Source organism: Gambusia affinis, linkage group LG20 (assembly GCF_019740435.1).
Source record: "Gambusia affinis linkage group LG20, SWU_Gaff_1.0, whole genome shotgun sequence".
Lineage (NCBI taxonomy): Eukaryota > Metazoa > Chordata > Actinopteri > Cyprinodontiformes > Poeciliidae > Gambusia > Gambusia affinis.
The window spans coordinates 6,082,727-6,105,996 of record NC_057887.1 but is presented as its reverse complement, the minus strand read 5'-3'; the positions used below and the strand labels follow the sequence as shown (position 1 = coordinate 6,105,996).

Genomic DNA, 23,270 nt, shown 5'->3' with positions numbered 1-23,270 from the left:
ACACGCCGCGGCGCAGAGAGCGTGCAACATTCCTGCTGCTTATGAGCTGATGGCGATTGGCAAATGATCAAAAATCTGAAACCCGGAATATCAAATATCTCTGCAGGTGTTTTGTTCTATTTTACTTTTTCTTTTTTTTAGCTGCTTTTATTATTATTATTATTATTATTCGTGCGCATGTTTGTGTGTGTGTGTGTGTGTGTGTACACACGTGTGTGTGTGTTTGAACTCATCTTTGTGCATTTTTGTCTTTCTGTAATTTCTAAACAAGTGGGAAGGCCTCGTCAGGTCGTAACGCCGTGTTTGTCTCTCTCCTTCCTCGACGCCTGTAGAGATTTTACGTTGCCACGTCGCGGCAGCTGAAGCGCCTGGAGTCGGTCAGCCGCTCTCCCATATACTCCCATTTCTCTGAGACCATCACCGGCTCTAGCGTAATCCGAGCCTACGACAGACACGCTGCCTTTGTTCAGATGTGTGATATGAAGGTGGACGAGAACCAAAAGAGTTACTACCCTGGTATAGTGTCCAACAGGTAAGTCTCCTTCCGGTTTAGTCGGAAAACACTAACTAGCTTGTTCGACGAGGAAACGCTTGTAGAAAGTGTAAATATTTGACCGGCTCCAACAGCAGAGTGAAATCATGGTGGTTTAATCCCTACAACACTAAAATACAGCAAGGTTTCTTTTTTACACTGTATTGCTTGCCTATCTTTGAATAGATATGAATTAATTCAACATTTTCTTTTTAATTGATGGGGTTTAATATGATGTAGGGCTGAAATGATTAATCGTATAAAATGCGACTAATCGATTAATCATTTAGCGATTCATTTAACACAGGTCAGGATACCGTGTCTGTTTGTAAAAGAAGAATCCGGCCAATGGGGAGTATAGTCTGAGAAATTCAAGAACTACCTCATGTTCTTAAATTGATTCAATTTACAATTTCTATTAACGTAAAAAAAACTTTGAGTGTTTTTACGTAACCGACCCAGATCCACTAACGTCTGACTTCACAGAACCGTTTTTTTCCTGTCTTTGTTCCCACTCTTTGCTCAGCCTCTGATTCACAAAGCAAATATTAATTATTAATAAAGTAATGAATAATTAACAGTCAGAAAATAAAGTGGGAATTAACAAGGTGGACACTTTTTTTGAGCGTGTTTTTGGCACCAAATTCCAAACATGTTAACATTTTTCCAAAACCCTGTTGATGGAAACGTGGATGGTCTGTAAAGTTACTTTGCTATTTAAAAATTGATTAGAAACTTACAGTCATGTTGTGTCATAGTTAAATTAAAAAACAAAGAATCAAAGTTCTATTTAAGGTAATCTGTTTTCAAGTGCTAACAAGATAACAATCCCTTCTACTCGAGGATGTAATTATTTCTCATAACCGTCTCGATGACAAAACATTTCATTTCCTCTCAGCAACCATCACCTCTCTGGCCACTCGAGTTAGAATATTGTTATCTTTTCATCCTGGCACAGAGTGTTTGCATAACGGGAGCATAAAGGGGGACGGTTTCTAACTGGAAGTCCGTTGTCACGCAGGTGGCTCGGAGTTCGTATCGAGTTCATCGGGAACTGCATCGTGTTGTTTGCCGCTCTCTTCGCTGTGATGGGAAAGGACACTCTGAGCCCGGGCCTCGTGGGTCTGTCCGTGTCATACGCGCTCCAGGTGAAATAACTCATGCAACATGAGCAACTTTTTACTGTATGTGCACCTTTTCCATTCAAACTCCTTCGCATTTTGTCACTTTAAAAAAAACAACAACATAAATTTGTGCGTTTGGCTTGATTTTTAAGAGAGGAGCATCATTGGGGAGTGGGTGGAAAAGGTTTACAAAAAATATTTATGTATGAAATGTGTGACGTGCTCCCTTTACTTTAATGCCTGTAAACAAAATCCTGAGCAAGAAAATGTCTTCAGACGTCATCTAATTAGTGAACTGAAAGTTATGGCAGAGAGGCAAGAGGAAAGTTATTGTTAAAAGAAATCAAGTCCTGTTCAACAATATGAGTTTTTGGCCATATTTGGAGGAAAACATCCCGCTAAGTACCGCAGCTCTAGGCTGAAACATGGCGGTGGCATTGTCATGCTGTGGTGATGCTTTTCCTCAACTGCCAGGGCCGGATTAAGAAGAATAAGGGCGTCTTTTCTGAAGCCACTTCTTTTTATTCCCTCGAAAAAGTATATTTTATTCATAGAAGGTGGCTGCAAGTTGGCCCCAAAGAGACGTGTCATAACTTCCTCTTTATATTTGAAGATGTTTTAGTGTTATTTCGTATTTAGTGTTAGGTCGTTAAGCTGCTCAGAGCTGGTTGAGAGATGGAAGAAGCTGAGTGTTGCAAAGAAGAACGCACAAAATCGTTGGCAATGTGCAGCTACTCATAACTTGATCAGCAGATTTCCCCATGTGGCTTTGAGCGACTTTTAAAACCAGGATTGTTTGAACAGGTGACCATGTCTCTGAACTGGATGGTGCGGATGACTTCCGACCTGGAGAACAACATAGTGGCGGTGGAGAGAGTGAAGGAATACTCCGAAACCAAGACTGAGGTATGTGGAGCATCCTCAGCTAAAACAATTCATCAAATTAATCTCTTATTGGAATAATTGTCAATTTATTAGTGCAACAAATAATCATTAAGTGGAGAGTAAAGACTGAAAGAACCACACAGTTCAGAGTGGTAAATAAGCCAAAACTGCTAAAAAATATAAAAACTTTTTGCATTTAAGATGAAAAAACCTTCTTTGTCTGTAAATATATTCACTAATGGAATGCAATGTTATTGCATTTTAGGCAATATAATGTTTATTTTTGTTATGTGAAAAGGGAATTTTGTTCTTGTTTTTCTAAAAATACGGTAATATTTATTTATTACTTAATAAATTATTATTTAAAATAAACAATTATTTATTATTATTGATTATAATAATAATCTGCAGAATTTACTACATTTTTTTTAATCAGATTAATCGACTAATCGTCATAGTAATCGATACAAAAGCTGCATCATTATTTTTGCATTTTTTTAGAAGCGGTGCTTGTTTCACATGTTCCACAGAAGTTCATGCAGGGCTGAGCATGTGTTTGCTTTTAAATCACGCACACGCACACACACACACACACACACACACCTCCAGACCGACTCCATGCTAGACTGAAAACGCAGGAATTCAGCCACATTTCATAAAGCTGCTGTGCTGCTCAGCTTGAGCTGCGCGGCACCTATAAACCGTAACTAGATCCATAAATGTTACATTGCCTGCAGCCCAACACAAACACTGCGTTTTGTACACTCTGTACTTCAGCAGCACGGCTCCCTCCGTCCACTAGCTGCTCTACATGTGATGAAATGCTTTGGTTTAAAAGCGAAATACAAAAAGAAAATGTCCCTTCCAATAAAAGCTACCAGAAAGTGTTCCTGTCAGAAAAAGGCGTGCTCTCTCTTCTAGGCCCCGTGGGAGGTGGAGGACAAGAAGCCCCCTGCGGAGTGGCCCACGCAGGGCAACGTGGAGTTCAACGAGTACAGCGTTCGGTACCGCGAGGGTCTGGACCTCGTCCTGAGGAACATCACGCTCAGCGTCAAGGGAGGAGAGAAGGTAGTGACATTTTTTTTAATTTTTCTAAATTGAGATGGATTTTTAATCAGGCACGGAAAAGGTGACCGCGCCGGTTGCTTCTGAGCAGATCGGTATCGTGGGCCGCACCGGAGCTGGGAAGTCCTCCATGACGCTCTGCCTCTTCCGACTGCTGGAAGCTGCTGGAGGGGAGATCACCATCGACGGCGTGAAGATATCGGAGATCGGCCTGCATGACCTGAGGTCCAAACTCACCATCATTCCTCAGGTACAAACCCCGTCACTACGCCGCATGCACACTACCCGTGTTTCTGTCAACGGTTTTTAATGTGCTTTTTGAAGTATCACATAAGAAAACAGGGTTTCCTCCACCATGTCTTTGTGTTGGAGGTGTTAAAAGTTGCAAAAATGAAGAGGTGCGTGAGCAGGCATCATCATTTGGAAATGTGTGTTCAGGGGCAGCAACGTGTCAACGATAAATTTAGATTAATCCGTCTTTACTGTTACCTGGTGTCTAAAACCCTATTTAAAATAACCAAACGATGCTCAGTCTGGTCGAGTGGCAAATAAAGCCTGGTGGCCCGCCAGGCTTGTAGTACACTGGGGGAAAAGGTTGATAGAAAAAAAACATTTTCAATTTCGCAAAAATGTTTTAAAGCCCAGTTGAGGTGGCTTTTGGATTTTGCAAAAAGGTGTTAATGCACCAAGGGGGAGATGGAAACCCATTTGTCTAATAATTTCTGACGTAGCGAACTTTCCCATCCACTGGTGGGTCTGTGTCCTCACAGACATTTGATTGCGCACCAGCGCCTGCACAATTCATGTCCATGTTCATAATTTAAGTGCAGGTTACATGTATGGATCTGTGTGACCTGTGATTGCACAGTGTGGATCGTCTGTTCAGCTTGTTAAATACTAATTAAAGCAAATGACATGCAATTTAATTGAGTAGGCCATTATTATTTTAAAAAGTGACAGAGGTAAAAATGGAATTTGACAGATTTGTTTTTGATCATGTCTGGTGAAATGAAGCACAACAGAAAAGTCTAGGATAACCTCTGGTTTTCATCCACTGGTGGGTTTGAGCCTTACTAAAATTGTGAAAAATTTCTACAATTTCTTATTCTTTCTACACAAGCATGAGTAACAACATCCGACAAAATTACACTTTAAGCCTGGTCGATTCACTTAAAGCTAGAGATGCTCTGATATCATATTGATATCTGTCACAATATTGATAAAAACTCTAGAGTGGGTATCACTGACAGTGTTCCCGATCTGTAAGAGCAGATCTATCTGGTCAAATTCTGTGCTCTGTGCTCTGAGTAACATCATGTTTTATTTATTTTGCATTATATTTAGAAATCCTAATTGAACTTTCTGAACCATAATGAAAGAAGGTTTGTTGCAGTTAATTTTTTACGTGTTGGACCAAGTTGTTTTTGTCACTTTCATTTTTATTATTACTTATTTTACATTGGCTGTTCAACCCATACATGCACTGACTGAACAAATTAAAGTTTTTACATGTTTGACCAAGCTTGTGAAGCTGTTGGTGCATTTCAGAACGATGTACTGGTTGGTGCAGAGTTGTCAAATAAATTTGTAATTCAGTACATTTATGTCTGTGTTTTAAAAAAAGAAACATTTTGAAGTCAATTCAGCGATGTGTTTCTGCATCAGATCGGCGTCATCCGATACTAAACCTCAGATATCGGTATCGGAAGTAAAAGAAGTTGGATCCCTACGTCAAACCATCAGATGGAAACACGCCTTTTTTTTGTTGTGATATTTCAAAAAATGTGTTGTTTTTTTTTTAAAGATTTTCCATCTTCGTTGTCTGTAACAAGCCAGTGTCTCTCTCTTCCCCAGGAGCCCGTGCTCTTCTCGGGGACTCTGCGGATGAACCTGGATCCGTTTGATAAGTACAGCGACGACGACGTGTGGAAAGCCCTGGAGCACTCGCACCTCCACAAGTTCGTCAGCAACCAGCCGGCAAAGCTGGAGCTGGAGTGTTCGGAGGGAGGAGAGAACCTCAGGTGCACTTAGCAGACTAAAACGGAGCCACTGAACAGATGCGGATCGGGTTTTTTGTTACTGAACGTCTGCTGGTCTTTGATCCGCAGCGTGGGCCAGAGGCAGCTGGTGTGTCTGGCTCGAGCTCTGCTGAGGAAAACCAGGATCCTCGTGCTGGACGAAGCGACGGCCGCTATCGACCTGGAGACGGACGACCTCATCCAGTCCACCATCCGCACTCAGTTCGATGACTGCACCGTCTTCACCATCGCACACAGACTTAACACTATTATGGACTACACAAGGTCAGGCAGATCTGCAAACAGCAGCATTCCCCCCCCCCCCCCCCACACACACACACACACATCTTCTCACCGGCTTGAATGTATTTTATTATAATTTAATAGAAAAACAAAACTTTTCAAAATGTTCTACTAAGACAAATCTGAAAAGTGTGGTGTGCATTTGCATTCAACCCCCCATTACTCTGATACAAAAACAATTTTTAGATTGTTAGATTATTAAATCATCTTCCACGATACGGCTTAAGCATAAAATCAGATTTTTTTAATACCAATTTTCATCTATTTTTCTCTCATACCTCTCCTTTTTTTAAAATAAATAAATAAAAATTATGAATGAGAGAAAATATTTTGAAGAGCTGATTTTTAGTTCAATCATCTTGTTTGAACTGTTCAGGTCAACAGGTGAGTTGACCTGATCTTAAAGCCCAAATAAATAGAAAAACACACTTGTCAAACAAGATGGCGGCCATGGGCTTGTTGATGCCCCTATATGGAAACCCAAAAAGTCCATTGGCGAAGAAAAAAAAAATATCCAGATTTACCAAAAGTCAAGTCTTCAAAGGCAGAATATGCAATTAATTGATCAAATCGATTAATTGCCCAGTGATGCTGTGAGAAGTGATGCTGTGATTAAAAAAAATCTGGATCAGAGAAAAGACAGTTCAATGAGCGACTGACGATGAAAAAACACAAAGTGGAGACACAGATCAGAGTCCCTGTCTGTTCCTTAGCTACAGCCTTCTGACGTCGCTGTACAGTGATCGCTTTTATAGACAATGTCAACACTTTGTCACACATTAACATGAACTAGTGATCACAATAGCCTCTGTCCTCTGAATGATCCCTTAATGCCTCTGGTAATGGCCGTTGCCAACACGAGCGTAAAGAAGATCAGCTGTTCGAAGCCGGCTTTTATTACATCTCCCATCTTTTGCTGCCAACATCCATCTTGGGAAATCGAGCGAAGTTCTGATCGTTGGGAACAGAGCCGGTGGTAGCTGGGTTCTCGTTGGGGAACAGGAATCAAGATTCATAATAAAAGAAACTATTGATGTTTATGGTTAAGCCTGATGGAGACTGATGTCTGCAGATTATTGTCCCTCACTGCTACTATTCTGAGAAAGTGGCACCTGGCAACACGGCCAACGTGTGGTGTTGTTGTCCCTGTGTTATCACTAAACACTTTAAAAGACCAGAGCAGGAACTATTCCCACATTTTGACAAGCTATGATCACGAACCTTAGAGTATTTTATTAGCATTTTGCGTGATAGATCAACGTATTTAAATCAAATAGCTGTATTACCTGCTCAGTTTGCAGTCAGGTTCTCCAGAGTCCTGCTGATGACCTGGTTGTTGGACTCAGGTGTGTTGAAGCAGAGAAAAGTTGTAAAAGTTGCAGGACTGAACCTGGAGGCCTGGAGCTGATGGACCAATACAAAGTAGATGGTCTACTTGTAAAGCAGAAACATAATTATGCATATACTTACAAATTCCTACAAATCAAAGTGAGTCTGGCATACAGTTTAATATTTCCCATCTGTTACTAAGCCGAGGAAGCCCGTCTCTTCATGGTGTGTTAGTCAGGGTGTCCACGCATCCTTAAGAAGTCTTTTTTTAATTAAGGCCTGAAATTTTGTCGTGGCAGGATTATTTCACCTCGTGTATATTCTCATAGATGTCATTTTCCCTCAACCAAAAGTTTACCATCTTCTAGAGGCAATTGAGGCTACCGCTAAATGCTAGTTGGTAGCAAGTCAAAGTTAAGACTTAAAGATCTTTTTAATGCCACTTTCAGTTAAAATTTAAACTGAAAAAACAATAAATTTAGGGTAATGCTGAACAATGAATGAATAACAATATATATCTCGTGATAGACACATGATCAATAGCAATAGATAATATATTTGATATAATATTGACTACATAAGATATTCACTGAACTTTTGCTGCTTAACCTCTCACGGTGAGCTAAGCAAGGTTGGCGGCATCAGCTCACTCGCTCTCTGGTTACCTAGCAACAACCTTTTGAGTAATCTGCGTAGTTTCAGGTTTTGCCACCGTCCCTCATAACTGCTTAAGAAACAACATCGTGGAGTGAAGACTGTGAATAAAAGCGGAAAGCCACCAGCTTGGCAGCGTTTCAGATATTTACAATAAAATGAAAACCAAATCAATAGTTATCGATATCGGCTGACATGAAACACTTATATCGTGACACGTTTTCCATCCATGTCGTCCAGCCGTAATCTAGAGAATTGTTAGGGAATGACTGACGGCTGACGATGAAATTGCACTTACCCATACATGCAAGAAAAGCTAGCAAGCTAGCTAGTGAGGGTATATTAGCAGTTAGTAAAGTTCTGATTGAACAGCCACAGATGGCCAGTAACTTTTGTTCTCTCTCTCGTTCCAGAGTGCTGGTGTTGGACAAGGGACAGATAGCAGAGTTCGACACGCCCACAAACCTCATATCAAAGAGAGGAATCTTCTACGGCATGGCTAAAGACGCAGGACTGGTGCAGTAGAGGATCAGCTCAGTTCATCACAGCCTGACTCTGGGCTTTAAACCTGGCAGCCGAGCTGTTCGTCACTTCGTTCTTACGTGGACTTGCTACATGACATGACTGTGTTTGTGCTTGTCTTTAGGAGCACTTTCTGCTCGTTCTGAATGAAGCCTGAACTCATTTTGCAGGCTTGGGTCAAATTGTACTTGGGGGGGGGTGAAAAGTTCTAGCTTTCATCAGAAAGCACGTCAGGTCTTTTTTTCTTTTCTTTTGTTTTTTTTTGGAGTGGTTAACACCTGCAGCCGCTCTTCCAGCTGTCCTTCTGTCACATAAGCAGGAAAAAAAAAAGCCATACACACAGACGCTGCTTGACCCAAGCCTGCTCCTTTGTGCCTTCTGCCAGTGTGATAAGCCAGTGAATGTATCATATTTTAACTTGGCTCATTGGTGCAAAACAGCTAACGAAGAGGAACTTTTGCTTTACTATACAAAGAAGAAGACTGTGCCACTGTACCGTCCTCATGAGACAAAAAAAAGAAGAAAAAAAAAGACTACACTTTTGTGATAAAAACCCACGTTATTTTTGTACTGTACCTTTATTTAAACTACTTGTATCATCTAGGGACGCTTCAATTATACGTGTGATTCTTCTGTGAACCAAATCTATAAAAACTTGAATTCTATACCACCAAAATATGAAAAAATAATAATAATAATATGCCTTTATTAAAAAAACAAAACAAAAAAACAATGGAAGGTTAATCTGTGTGTGCTTTGTTGCTGACATTAGCTCTACCAGATAAAAACTATTTGTTGATGTGGTAACACTTGGCTCACTATGACTGACTCCCACTGAGAATACTACAGTAGATGTGAAAGCTGTCACATCATGTGAAAAGAAAATCAAATTTTAAAATTGAGGAAAAACTCCTTTTATATATATTTGAGAAGTTTTAACCCAAATTCATGTTCCGAGTCAAAAACTATCCATAGACTTTGAAATGCTTCAAAAAGCTAATTGAACTGTTGAGTAAAACCATTTTAAAATATCACAAATCGTCCCCTTTTGGGAAAATTTAAAGGAATGAAACAGAATTGAAGACTTCTGTGTTAAGGGCAGATACAAAGAAAATAAATTATTTTGGAATTATTTATGTAGGTGATTGTAATCATTAAAATTTAACTAATAATGAATCCATCCACAGAGAGGACTCATTTCAGCTGCTTGTGTCCAGGATTCACTACTGTTGTAGGAATCTGTCAGTAAATTATTAAATACATAAATGTGTAATTCATTAAACCTTGAATTTATAACGTTTTAAAATATCCAATTATGTCTAATTAATTAATTCCCCATTCTACCATTAAATAATTTGAACTGAACTTGAAATATTTAATGTGTGTACTTGCAGTTATTTTTGAATTATTACATTTATAAATATTATTTAATTTCTTGTTTAAGAATTTCCCCCACCCCAATCAGTACATAACTCGTTGGGTTATTTCTTTTAACAGTTCTCTTGGCTTTTTGAGATTTAACCAAAGTCTTCTTACTGAGTGGAGACGCATTTAGATTGGTGTAAAACTTTTTCACAGCACAAGTATTATTTATCTTGAGTTCCTGAATCTGTGTTTAAAACAAACAAACCCACCCACTAGGTAGGAGTGTATTGTGAGTTAAAATGTTCGTTAGCTCACCAAAAACATTAGCACAGTTCCGGTACGTCGACCGGATGGTGCTGCTATACATTTTGAACGCCAGGTGGCGCCTAGTAAGTACGTTTATTTATCAGTCTATCAAACGTGCCAAGGCGCATAATAAACACCAGATGGCGCTTTTAGTCCAGGGGTGGCGTTCTTTAAACTTTAAACCACTGCTTCCGAATGTTTACATTGCACTTGTAAGTTCAGTCATCTAAACTTATTCCATTGAGATTACGGTACGATGTCCTTGAGCTCATGTACAGGCAACATGAAGTTTGGATTAACAGTATGGTGGAGATAAACATAACCATCCCGTTCGTCTTCAAATATCCAGGTGTAGCACACTTTGGTAATTACCAGCCTCCCTCTTGCAGAGAGGTTTTACTCTTTGGGATCCTGCAGTAACCCACCACCGTTGTTCTCAGTAAACATTTTTTCTAAGCTCACCCTGCTTTTCTAAGAATGTTCTCACCAGCTCCCGGAAGGGCTTGTTTTCCTCCTGCAGTCTGACTGATGGTGGCCTGTTTTACTCCCCATTTTAAGGCTCCTTGGACTGTTTGGTGTGGTTTTTCAGAAGAAAAAAAGAAGAATGATTCCAAATGAAAATCCCACACCTGAAATGACCTCTGCAGCTTCTACCTGCTTTGCCATGAGATAGCGTTTGTGAAACGGATGGAAAATGTGAATCATTTTTAAAACTGGGTTTTATTTTTGTTAAGTCCACAAGTCAGACCCAGCAAAAGAGATACAGGCAGCAACAGCTTTAGGAAGAGCAGATCTCAGATCCCTTAGGGCAAGATTGGCTCTTGTTTTACTAAGAGGCAATCTGCGGCTAGGATTTCTTAATATTTCCTCCAAACTTAATATTTGGAGTTTTTATAAGCTCCAAACTGATGATAGCTTATAAAAACTGATTATGTACGCACCCTGTTTTTGTCTCTGACATGCCAAGAACTGAAATGGCTTGAGATGAATGAGAGCTCTGCTGCTAGAATCTTCTGTAATGCCCATGGGGAATGTTGTCTGGAGTGGCAGGAGAGTCAGGTTCTGGGGTTCTGACTTATCCCAGCACTTCGTACCACAGGCGCCTAACTCAGGCATGAACGTTTTAGAAAACTTTATTCAGAATTTGCCAGAATGTTTCTGAATATTATGTCTGTAAAGATGATCTGATTAGGATGTTCTTTCGCTCCCCAGAGTTCTCTGATAAGTTACTGGAAGTCCTGGGCTTTCCCGTCACTGACATAAAAGTAAGGTCAGGCTTACTCTTTGCCTGTTAGAAGCTGTGGTCATGTTGGGGTGGAAAAAGTTGAGTGTTATGGGCATGTGGTAAAATATTTTGAATTATCCCAGTTTATAATCTGAGCTATTCAGAGAATGTGACTGATACAAAGAAGTGGGCCGTAAACCGAGCCTTGAGGAACCCCACATGTGTTGTTTGTTAAATCCGATTTATGACAATGAAACAATGAAACAAAGCAATCCCAGTCTGCCAGGTAGTTTGATTTGATCAGTTCTGCCATGTAGAACTGACATTTAGTAATAGGACAATGAAAACACCTAAGGGTGCAAGTGAGAATAGCCAGTTAACCTTGGCATGAAGATTTTCAAATGGTGAAAGGGACCTAGAGAAAACCCCAGATTGGTCTCAACACTATCTTATAACCCACATCACCGTATATAGATTAGTTTTAGCTACATTTGCCTACAATCTGTTTCAGAAATGCCTATTTCACACATACCAACAATCATATTGGTAGCTCTTTGCTGCCATCTAGTGGTCAACAGACCACATCGCACTGACACCAGAGAACATCCAGGGAGATGGAGCACTATTAGGAGCATCTATGTCCTTCTGGTGGTTGAAGCTGATCCACCATTTTATTAAATTTTTTTTTTCATAGAGAAATTTTCACTCACAAATAGGATCTTCTTATTTTAGGCATAACACAGGAGTCATTTTGTATTAACCATGTTTCTGTTTTCGTTGATTAGATGGATAAACACAGCCAACCCTGATCCATCCCCGACTCTCGTTGCCAATGGACTTAAAAACATTTTGGAAAGACCTTTTTTACATTTTAGATTAACAATTATTTCATCCTCAACTTTAGTGTTCTATATAAAGCGCAATCTTTTGATGAATTTCATATTTATATCGTTTTTAATGTGGTGGATGGATTTTTTAGTTCTATGTTTAGCTTTCTTGGTTGACCTCAATTTGCAAATGTGCCATACAAATACAATTAATACTGACTTTTGGGATATTTAAATGATTGCTTATGGTTATGTTAGAAATTGTTATTAATATAGTGAGTGATAAGAAGATTTTGTCAGTGGCAATCACTAAATAGTGCGTCAGCATCAACACAGTGAAACTGCCTTGCTCCTAGTTTCAACCCTAATTGCCTCTGAAGCTGCATTAAATATATTTTCATCCTCCTTTTATGACCTGGTCTCACAGGGCAATGTGTGATTATGTTAATATAGTTCTGCTGTGTCATTTCCTTGCCACAGGAAGGTGTGACTCTGACTTCTCTGATGTCAGAACCAATTAGCTCACTGATTAATAGCAGCTGGGTCATGACCATCTGAGAGGGTTTTTTATGACCCTCTCAGCAGAGGGTTGAGCTTTCAATTGGTGGTTGCCACAATGGAAACTGTTTGGCCTCTGCTTGTCTGGGTGCTGATGTGTTGGCCTTTGATGTATCAGATGGCTTTCAATACACCAGCAGATTGAGAATATCACTATAAGCAATGTTTTCAGTTTTAATTATTCGGGCATTGAAAAGTTGCACCCCTAGAAACGTTTTCTAAATACAATAATTGATGAAAGTGAACACACACTTCATTAACTTCAATATGTTTTGTCTTTGGGTTTGTGTATGTCAGTCATTGGAGGAACAAAGGGGGATAGTGAGGAACTCCAGGAGAGCTGGAAAGGTAATATTAGTTTGAAGCATTCATATCAAGGTTGCTTTTGAACAGGAACTTCATGTCTCCTTTCACAGTATTGTCTCTAAATCATATCTCCATAAAGGCCCTCGGGTTTGTCCAGTCAATGGATTCTGTCAGAAAACCAAGTTAAAGCAGGTCAGTAAGTTTTATCCTGCTAGAGTTGATGGCTGAAGCAATATTTTTGTTGTTGTCGTTGCACCCTGTTGGCTTTATCCTGCTATTGGGTAAGATTACTCCAACCAGGTAGTCCAAGCCAAAAACTGAGTGGCAAAGAGGATGTGAAAAACTACATGTAGTTACAACTTTCAGATTTTTGTTTTTTTTATTTCATTGTTTTCATGAAACTTTTTCACAGTACTGCTGGAGACCAACGAGGTTGAAACCCATGCCTCACTTGGACATGTGAGCTTTCAAGTGCTGGACACGAAAGCTAAAAGTTGATCCATACAATGAAATTACTTCCATCAATGTGACTGTTGCCGCTACTACCAACAGGACAACTTTTCCCAGCAAAGAGGGAGCAGCTGGTGCCAATGGAAATATGATTGCAGGCAATGAAATGGTGACAAGCACCAGAGGGACTATAGTGGTTGGGAACAACTTTGTGACTGGTTCCATTGGGATTGTGGTTCCAGGCAACCAAACCGTGGTAGTGTCCAACAGCACTGATATTGTGGCCATCACCAACTTGACTGTGTTTGTGAGCAATCAGACAGTGAATGGTACCTATGGGGCAGGAGTCGGTGCCAAAGCTGTCAATAGGACAGTGATTGATGTAAAGACTATTGCCAGCACCCTTGAAACTGTGGTTGCTGACAACAACAGGACTGTGATTGTGGGTAATGAGACAGAGTTCAGTGCCAACAGAACTGAGGATGCAGGCAACAAGCCTTTGACTTACACCAATGGGAGACTGATTGGCATCAAGCCCAGTATTGCCAACACCAAGGGGATTGTGGCAAACATCGCTGTCACCATTACTCCCACCAGGGGTGCTGTGGCTGCGGTCAAGAAGACTGGGAGCAGGAAGACTAAAGGACTTTTTAAGAAGTTTCTGAACTTTGGAATAGGGAAGCTCATAAACGAGAAACACCTGGGAACAATCAAAGGGAGACAGGACAACACGGAGACTCAGAGACACAAGAAAACTCGAAATAAACACAGAAAAACACAGATCACGACAGAGTCCTTATCCTGGTCTCCCAGTAGGCTACTGTTGAAATATTTTTGGCATCAAAAATTGAATCCTTAAATAACCTGGACTGAAGACATGCTTATTGCCACTTGATTACAGAGAACAAGTTGGGAATCTCCTCTATGAGCCATAGCCTTTAGACATAACAATTTAAAAAGTAGTTTTATTGAAGACTTATTAGTTTAAACTGACCTGTCTAGACTAAATTCGCCATCAATGAGCTCTACTTGCATATTTTATAGAAAACCAATCAATTCAGTTGAACTCAAACGGTTCTATTGGAACTATTGATTGTTTAACCGATCAGTAATAACCCTGGTGTTTTCATAATTAGACAGAGGAGGACGAATGCTGAGAGTAAAACTGCATACCTAGAAATTTGACTCTCAAATGTAGATCGATGTTTATCTCTGAGAAACAAATGCAGAAAAGTTTTAGGTGCAAGTAGGTTTGGAAGAAAAACATCAATCAAAAGGAGGAACTTTTAGGTCCATGAACATGACCTGCTGCAGTCCCAGAACAAGACAAGAGCAGGGTTCCTGTTTGGTTCAGATGATGGTTTAATTAGTTGCAACCATCTTGGATTCTGCTCTGGGTTCTGCAGCTCAGTCAGCTGTTCCGTCTGTTGGTTCTGTGGTACAGTCTGGACGTCTTGGTGGTTTCTATCTTTGTAAATCACAACTGACATTGAAGAGACACTAAAACCCCAAATAATCCTGCTGGATAATTTGGGGTTTCGCCTTGGGTGCAGGAAGACCATGAAGGCAATATAAAACTTCCTGGAAGTTTAAAGATTAAAGTATTAAAAGTACAGTAAACAAAAACTATTTTGCAACTGAATTGTAGAGGAATGGGTCAGGCCTGGTTTTCATTCCAACTGTATTTCTTCTTCCCACTGGTTTAATGTCTCATAGGGCTGACCCAGCATTGGGAGCCGCCAACCACAGTATTTTAGCTAAGGGTGCCATGTTTTATTATATGGCTGTTAAGAAAGATGGATTCGAAAACCCTGGTGCTTACATTTCTTTGTAAGAGTCGGTGCAAAAACATTCTGCCTAAAATATAACCAGCTCGACCCAAGAATGCATTGGTTTCAGCAGCTTACTGCGTCCTAAGCTAGCAGGATCCTTACCTAAGACAAAATGCTATTTGACAGCTCGCATTTAAAGTGGTTTTAGTTTAATACTTCATGCATGTAGACATAATCTATCAACTCAAGAGGCATCTGTATAAGATTGTTTCAGCTCAATAATGAAGACCTGTACAAAACGTATTTTGTTCCTTAGAGTGACAAGTTTGCGCACCCAGCCTGTCAAAAACATGCTATCGCTAAAGACGCAACAAAGGACATCATGTGTTTTCTTGCTCTGATGTTTATTACGTTAAATGGCCGGCTTGTTCAGGTGTTAATGACATAATTTTGTAGAGTAGACAAGCTGACAAGTAATCATACATGCATAATATGAGCAGTTGTTTGTGATTAGTGGAGAAACACAATTATAATCCCTCTTACAGGTTTGAGAGCCTCAGCTCTGCCGGCTCTTCCAGATCCCAGATAAACAACGGCTTTGCTTGCTGCACACAAACAAAACGCAGACATATTCAGAAAAATCTGTCTCTGCATCAAGAACAAACAATCCCCACCACATACACTCTGGCACAGCGTGAGTCCGTAGTTATTGCACTGGAAGGCAAACTAATAGCTCCCCTGTCCTCAGTTGAACTGTGGGGAACTGCGGTTTACACAGAAAAGGAATGAGCAGCCCAAATTATAATAACAGCTTCATTCATTAAACGCTGTGCCAACACACTCGCCTGCTGAGGGGAACGTCTCCTGCTCTTCAAAGTAATTCTTTCATTTATTTATTTATTTTTTTTCAGAAGTTGTGCTGTCCTCATCTCACCTCTGCAGCTTCGCAACTCAGATTTGTAAGGGAGAGCGTTCGTGTTTGCCATTTGAAGTCTCTACGGACGACTCATTGATGATTTGATCCAGTGATGCAGATCGCCTGCTGCTGTTTCCATTACAAATCTGCGCAAACCTTTGTCCACATCCTGCCAATATCGAAAAACACATTTTCGCTTCGTTCCCATTAAACAAGAAGTTAAATTAAAATCGCACGTGAACAAGCTAGTTAGCACTAGCTTGACAAGAAGTTATTAAAACTCACGCAGCGACGGATTGTAAACGCTTAAAGTGAGATATACTGATAATTCAGCCGAGGCGTTAGCGCTCATTATCTATCACCCAATCAGAGGAGACGTCGGAGTCATATTTGGCGTTTTAAGTGACAAACTCCTTATTCGGAGCAGCTGTGTGGCGGTTTGGGGAAAATGTAGTTGGTAATTTCACTTCAAAGCTATGAATTCAAATGACACACAACTTTTTATGAAAAAAAACCCATCCTCCTATTACTTCCTGTTGTCTTCTTTGTCGTCTCATCCAGTAGTAACATGCAGCTGATGATTGTGTGACTCGTGTGATGTGAAAAAATGTTTCCGTTACAGTTTTGTGAGATGCATCTATTTCAATAAGGCCAAAGAACCCCACTTCATCCTACCACAAAAACCTTTCTATCAAAAACCACGTGTTTTTTTTTTTTCAAAATTGTTGTGTTTCTATTGAATTTATTTTCATAATTTAAAATTTTTTTTTTGACTAAATTTAACTGCCTGAGCTACGTGGGATTTAAACTATTTGCATTCTACTCTCTGCATGTTGCAGCATTAACACCAGCATGAAGACTCAGTGTTTATTTGAGAAAATAGTGGCGAACATGACGACATTCTTTTGTATATTTGCACTGATGGGCGGAAACAAATTTGATTTCTAAATCTTTTATGGCGCCATTGGCCCTTACTGAACAGTAAATGGACAGGGAGCAGAATGGAGAGAGGGGAACGGCGTGCAGCGGATGGTATCAGACCGGGACTCGAACCATCAACGCTGAGGACTGTAGCCTCCACACATAAACCTAACTTATAAAGAATATAATTTTGATTGTGTTCCTTTTTTTTTTTTACCGCAACAAAGGAAAATTAACACCAACATACAAAGCAAATACATATCTTAAATTATGTAGTAGTATAATGGGCATTTTTAACTAATCTTGAGCATTTTTTCATTTGGGATCTTGAAAGCACTGATCAGCCTCTTTCTCTCTCTGCATATAAATATCGTATATGTTGTTACTGCTTGCGTTATATTGTAGAAATTCAGAAGATTCATCGGTGTTAATTATCTTTTAAGATTAAGGACATCCCCACTTGCACGATTAAGATCGTTTTCGTCTCTTTCTACCAGTTAAGTTGCTTTTCTCTTTTTTCATCTTTGATGTCATTTCAGATCTGAAAATCTAAAAGAAGATCATTTTTGACTGGGACAAATTCAGTGTTAACATCCTGTTGTTTTCTGGTTCGGTGCCACTGGGTTCAAATCCCAGCGAGAGCCTTTGGTCACTATACGCACTAATAAAACACGACGCATCTCACCGATTCCAACTAAAATCCATTTGAGTTTTTGTTTGGCACAAACTTAAATGGATTTGTGGAAAATGTTTAACTTTCTAATGCGATCTATGCAGTTATGTTCAAAGTCATTCAGGCAGAGTTTACATGTGAATTCATCTTTTAATCTGCCCAAAGGTGTTTATTTAGACCCGAGTCCCAAATGAAATCTTTTGGATGGAGACAAAAGATTAGGGTGATGGCACAGAACTCAAAAGTTGGAGATCATTAACAAAGACATATCATAAATATACAATAGGAAAAACAATTATAAGAATTTTTTTTTTATTGCTTTGACACCAACATATCTACACATATTACTGAGAAGAGCATAAATATTTCATGCCTTGCATGATTTTATTTATTTATTTATTCATTTATTTAAAAATAATATATTTTTTTATGTTCAAAATCTCAGGAGAGTTGCATGTTTGACTGAAAAACGGCTGTAAATCCGCCAGGGGATTTAACGATGCAATCATTCTGGACTCACGCACGTGAAGTCAGCCTGACCTTCTGCCGCAGGACAAGCGGCGTCGACATCACTCCTGCTCTGGAGCACAGCTCTTAATTTTTCATTTCCACCTTAAGACCGCGGATAAACAGAACATCTGGTTTTAATCTCAGCAGTCGTTAAATAAATCTTCTCAAAGCAACACGTCTCCTTTCTTAACTCCGTGCGTCTTGGCACGCCGCGCGCCCTGGCGCCGCTGGAGACCGCAAAGGGTTAAACAGGGTTACCAGCAATCCCTTTAACAGGCAGGTGCCCCCACTCGGCCCCAACCCCAAGTGGAGCTCCGACTTATTAAAACAGCTTCTTCCTGCATCGCAGGAGCAACTGCTAATTGTCTCATTGCGAGCCATTGGCGAGTGATGGCCGCAGATTAGGGAGGGAAGAGCAGACCGCCAGCGCCGCGACTTCACCGGGACTCATCAGCTCGATCCGCATCAGGTTGCTTCTTGTCGCCCGGCATTTCTTTGAACAAGTGTAAGTGTTTTGTTTTTTTTAAGGGGGGAGCTGGATCACAGACCCGCAGCTCTGTCTCCGATCTTCACCACTTGTCGAGTTGAGATGCGCTGGATGCTGTTTCCACGGTGGATCTGGTTTCTGGCGTGCGCGTCCGCGCGAATGGAGCTCGGCGGCGCAGCTCTGCCCAGTGTCACCTACTCGCACGCGGGCGTCTGCCCCAATGAGATGAACCCCAACCTGTGGGTAGATGCCATGAGCACCTGCGCGCGGGAATGTGAATCTGATGAGGTAGGCTATTTAACTTTTTTTTTTTAAAATCACCGGTATGCAGAAGAGTTTTAAAGTTTGATATTTGTATTTTAGGGTTACAAAGTGTCTTCGTAAATTATTCACACCGTTTGAACTTGTTCATGTTCTTTTTCCTTATGAGTACATATTGAAAAACCAATCCAAAGTATTACATAATTGCAATATGATAAAAAATCGACACATCACTGTCTTCCGTTTTTTCCTTCCTGAACCTTCAAATTTGATATTTTCTCACGTTTATCTATAAGTCATCTGAAATTGAACTTCTTATGCCTTTCTTACAACAATGTTTCTCTCCTGTTACTGCAACTAATAGTTGTCTTGTCAACCTGAGCGTAGATCTCAGTTCTTCCCGTTGCTTCTCTTCCTAACGCTCTCTTTGCCTGGCTTCCATGTTGGTTTGGAGTTGTGCTCTCTCTTCTCATTCTTGGAAAATTGATTGAAAGGTGCTTCATTGAGATGTTCAAAGCCCTGCGAGTAACTTAAATTGCTTTTAAACTTTTTCTCTAGCCACTCTGCTGTGTTCCTTGGTCTGCCTTATGTTGATTGTTTGTTAATATTCCACAAAAGTGAAATTGTAATTTTTATTATTAGCGGAATATGGACAAAGTTTTGCGCACATTTGTTATAAAAACGCAATTATTGAGGTAGATGCGTGAAGAAAATTGTCTTCTCCTTTTTGACACAGGGCTCTGGTCGATCTATTTGGACAGAGCTCTTTGCGGTCAGACATTTCCGGACGGCAATGTTGGTCTTACGCTTCAGTGCACTCCCACTATCTGATTTTTGTGTCTCGGCGACACAAATGCTTCTGAGGATCGCTTATCATGTAGATCATTCACGTTGAGGAATTAGGTACATTTGTACAATTCTTCGTCAAATGGCATTGTCATGCTCAGCCAACGTTGTCCCTTCCTCCACCTGTTGAGTGAATTTAAACATGTTCATCTCTAAGGCTCCTGCCGCTATGTCATAGTCTGAAACCATGACGTATACTGAAATGGAAGGAGTGTTCCCCTGGTGGTCTGCGCCATGTATGAAAGGTTTGTGTGTAAATATGAATGTCCTGCAACCCTTTGACACTGCATCAACTGTTTGGCTAGGGATGAAACATGACAGAGTCTTAAGTCCTTCACAAACCATCTTGATTAACAGTAAAAGTAAAATACACACAATTGGACTCTATATGCCAAGTTACATGAGTTCTGAAGGTAATTAACTGCACTTGATTTTATTTATGGGTATAGCAAGCTGAATAGAAATCCATGCTTAAGATTAGTATTTCTTTAAAAAGAAATACACATAAAATCAAGAATTGTTTAACACCCACTTTGAAGTAAGAATCCTCATAACGTCTCCCACAGCTTATTTTGTGAGAGTGTGTGTGAGCGAGCGGAAAGTGTGTGTTGTAGTGCAAGAGGCTGCATGACTGTAAAGCGATGTTACAATGTTTTAATTCTGGTGAAATATTGGTGACAGACCGATACTTTATTTTGGTCTTTCACCAAAATGCGAGGAAATTCCAGGTGTCGGGCTGCTTTGCAAGGTTTCGTATTGTTTTTGTTGATTGCAGTGTGTGAAGCTCTTCCTAGTCCTCACTTGTAAAATTCACCCCATACACCAAACATCCTTCATGAGCAATTTTCTCTTTGATTCTTACAGGAGTGTGAGTCCTTCGAAAAGTGTTGCCAAAATGTCTGTGGGAAGCACAGTTGTGTTGCTGCCCGCTACGTGGATGGGAAGAAAGGCCCTGTGGGAATGCCCAGGGAAGCATTGTGTGCCAACTTCATGTGCACCCAGCAGGGCTCCGAGTGTGTCATCTGGGACGGCCAGCCCTTGTGTAAGTGCCGGGACCGCTGCGAGAAGGAGCCGAACTTCACCTGCGCCTCAGATGGCATGACTTACTACAACAAGTGTTTCATGGATGCAGAGGCGTGTTCTAAGGGCATCACCCTCTCGGTTGTCACGTGTCGATTCCACCTCACCTGGCCCAACACGAGCCCTTCGCTTCCCCAGGTGACCACACTTCGTCCCACGACCGCCCCCTTTCAGCCCACCGTCCCTCTACAGATGGAACCTGAACAACCCGCGTTGGTCACCAGCCCCATTCATCAGACCATAAACGTGGGCGAAACAGCCAGCTTCCTGTGCGATGTCACCGGTCAACCCCAGCCTCAAATCACGTGGGAGAAGTGGCTGCCCTTGGGAGTTTTGAGGGTGATCATGAGGCCCAATAATGTGTTGGGGAACATGGTGGTCACAAACATCGGCCAGCTGGTCATCTATAATGCCCAGCTGCAAGATTCTGGGGTCTATACCTGCAAAGCTCGGAACCCGTTCGGTTCAGTTCAGGCCCACCACCTGCTCACTGTGCTCTCAGCAGAGGTGTTCAGCACTCTGGGGCCCAAGAACCTGACTCGCTGCCTCCCTGAAGAATGCCAAAACCCCTTTGACAGCCAGGAGGACTGTGGAACGGAGCTGGAGAAAGTCAGCTGGTACTATGAGTCCAAATCCAACAACTGCTTTCCCTTCAGACACTGCCAAAGCAGCAATGACCAGTCACCCAGAAAGGTCTTTGACACGTACGAGAGTTGCATACGGTGCTGTGGACCAGAGCTGTCCAGGCCCTGTGGACTGCCTGCCCTGCAGGGCCGTTGTAAGGCCTATGAGCCCCGGTGGGCATACATTACCACCACGGGCGAGTGTCAACCCTTCATCTACGGAGGCTGTGAGGGAAATGACAACAACTTTGAGTCAAAAGAGCTCTGCGAGGATATGTGCCCCTTCCCAAAAAACCACCACTGCAAAGCTTGCAAGCCGAGAGGCAAGATGGTGACCAGCTTCTGTAGGAGCGACTTTGTGGTCTTGGGCCGCATGACGGACATTACGCAAGAGAAAGACTCAGGCCACGCCCTCGTGACTGTGGAGGAGATCTTTAAGGACGAGAAGATGGGTTTGCGCTTCTTCGGCCAAGAACCTCTCGAAGTCACTTTCCTCAACATGGACTGGAACTGCCCATGCCCAAACATAACAAGTGCGGCCGCGGAAGGTCAGGTCATCATCATGGGCAACGTCAGCGAAGGAATGGCTGTCCTCCAGCCTGAGAGCTACGTGGGCGCTTCCAGTCCCCGTCGGGTACGGAAACTGAAAGAGGTAATCTCCAAGAACACCTGCGACATCCTCAGAGCAATCAGCAACAGCCCTCAGTAGGTTTCTCACCGCACAAAGCGTAGACTTGACTAAACTGAATAAACTGTTGTGAGCTCGACCTCAATGAGGCGTTGTTTGAATCTTTTGATTCGAAAATTCTTTGCTCATCTTTTGTCCCCTAGCTGTTCATCTAGGATTTTGTATATTTTAGTTTCTGTTTTCAAATCTAATGGTTTCAGATCGCTAATGATAACCTGAAAACATTTAAATGCAGTGTTAAATTGTTTTATTTATTTATAGAAGAAAAAACTTAAAAAAAAAAAATCAACCTTGTTTAAGGTGAAAATTTGTTAACTATAAAATTGAACAAATTTTAAAATTACAAAATGTAACAAATGCTAAACAATAAAATTCCTGCAATTGACCATATTTTTTGGAAAGTTGGTTTCAATCAACATCTCGGTACAGACCCATTTGATGCTTTAGTGGTTTTGTATTCACCCACGTTTTCTGTCCAATATAAAAATAGAATTTGTGATACCAAAAACTGAAATGAACCAAAAAGAATAAGCAAAAACAACAGAAATTTATTGGGGGCAAATCCTTTTTCACTGCATTGTAGCTTGTTACATTTCATGACCACCTGCAGAACGGAGAACGGATATTTTTTTTTATTTTTATGTAATTTAAATGGCCTTGTATGTGTGTAGTCTATTAGTACCAGCTCTACTTCCAATCAAGAACTTTGCATATACACATTATATCAAACCAAAGTACCTGTTAAACATAATATAAGCTTTGATTTGTTTGATTAAAAATGATTTGTTATTACAACTTTGTTTTTTGGGGGGGAGGTTACAACCAATTTTGTACTTTTTTTTATTAACTTTGCTTTTCTTTTGGGGCTATTTATTGATTTATTGCCATGTAGGCTTTGTATTTTGTTGTGTATGTAATATCTCTATAAATAAATGGATTTTTATAATGTGTCTTGTTATGTACATAAAATACACATCCATAACTCCTTGAGAAGGATGCTTCCTGTGCGCTGACATTAAGCCCT

At 40.8% G+C, this 23,270-nt stretch overlaps 2 protein-coding genes across 11 annotated transcripts in view; both read left to right on the top strand.

Annotated features, from left to right (window-relative positions):
- The window catches only part of abcc3 (ATP-binding cassette, sub-family C (CFTR/MRP), member 3), a 56,360-nt gene extending 47,195 nt beyond the window's left edge, over positions 1–9,165 (top strand). For 5 of the 9 annotated variants that reach the window (XM_044103176.1, XM_044103178.1, XM_044103183.1 and 2 more), the window contains 8 exons: positions 333–532; positions 1,554–1,680; positions 2,461–2,562; positions 3,463–3,609; positions 3,698–3,856; positions 5,461–5,627; positions 5,715–5,909; positions 8,324–9,165. In XM_044103176.1, the coding sequence (XP_043959111.1) occupies positions 333–532; positions 1,554–1,680; positions 2,461–2,562; positions 3,463–3,609; positions 3,698–3,856; positions 5,461–5,627; positions 5,715–5,909; positions 8,324–8,435 (1,209 nt within the window). In that variant the 3' untranslated portion in view covers positions 8,436–9,165. Of the gene's footprint in view, positions 1–332; positions 537–1,553; positions 1,681–2,460; positions 2,563–3,462; positions 3,610–3,697; positions 3,857–5,460; positions 5,628–5,714; positions 5,910–8,323 lie in introns of those variants that run through there. The other 4 variants (XR_006369344.1, XM_044103181.1, XR_006369345.1 and 1 more) reach the window with 3 other exon arrangements.
- Positions 9,166–10,284: 1,119 nt separating this feature from the next.
- LOC122823509 (WAP, Kazal, immunoglobulin, Kunitz and NTR domain-containing protein 2-like) lies at positions 10,285–23,067 on the top strand. Of its 2 annotated transcripts, none has more exons than XM_044103186.1 (3): positions 10,285–10,315; positions 18,790–19,036; positions 20,720–23,067. In XM_044103186.1, the coding sequence occupies exons 1-3, from the start codon at positions 10,299–10,301 to the stop codon at positions 22,265–22,267; spliced, it is 1,812 nt and encodes a 603-aa protein (XP_043959121.1). In that variant the 5' UTR covers positions 10,285–10,298; the 3' UTR covers positions 22,268–23,067. The 2 variants fall into 2 exon arrangements, with proteins under 2 accessions (XP_043959121.1, XP_043959122.1); XM_044103187.1 differs by lacking the exon at positions 10,285–10,315 and adding an exon at positions 13,130–13,211.
- The last annotated feature ends 203 nt before the right edge of the window (positions 23,068–23,270 follow it).

Excerpts from the sequence above, each read along its gene's own strand:
- LOC122823509 (XM_044103186.1), top strand. Across the intron at positions 19,037-20,719 it reads GGGAATGTGAATCTGATGAG|GAGTGTGAGTCCTTCGAAAA; the intron begins GTAGGCTATTTA and ends TGATTCTTACAG.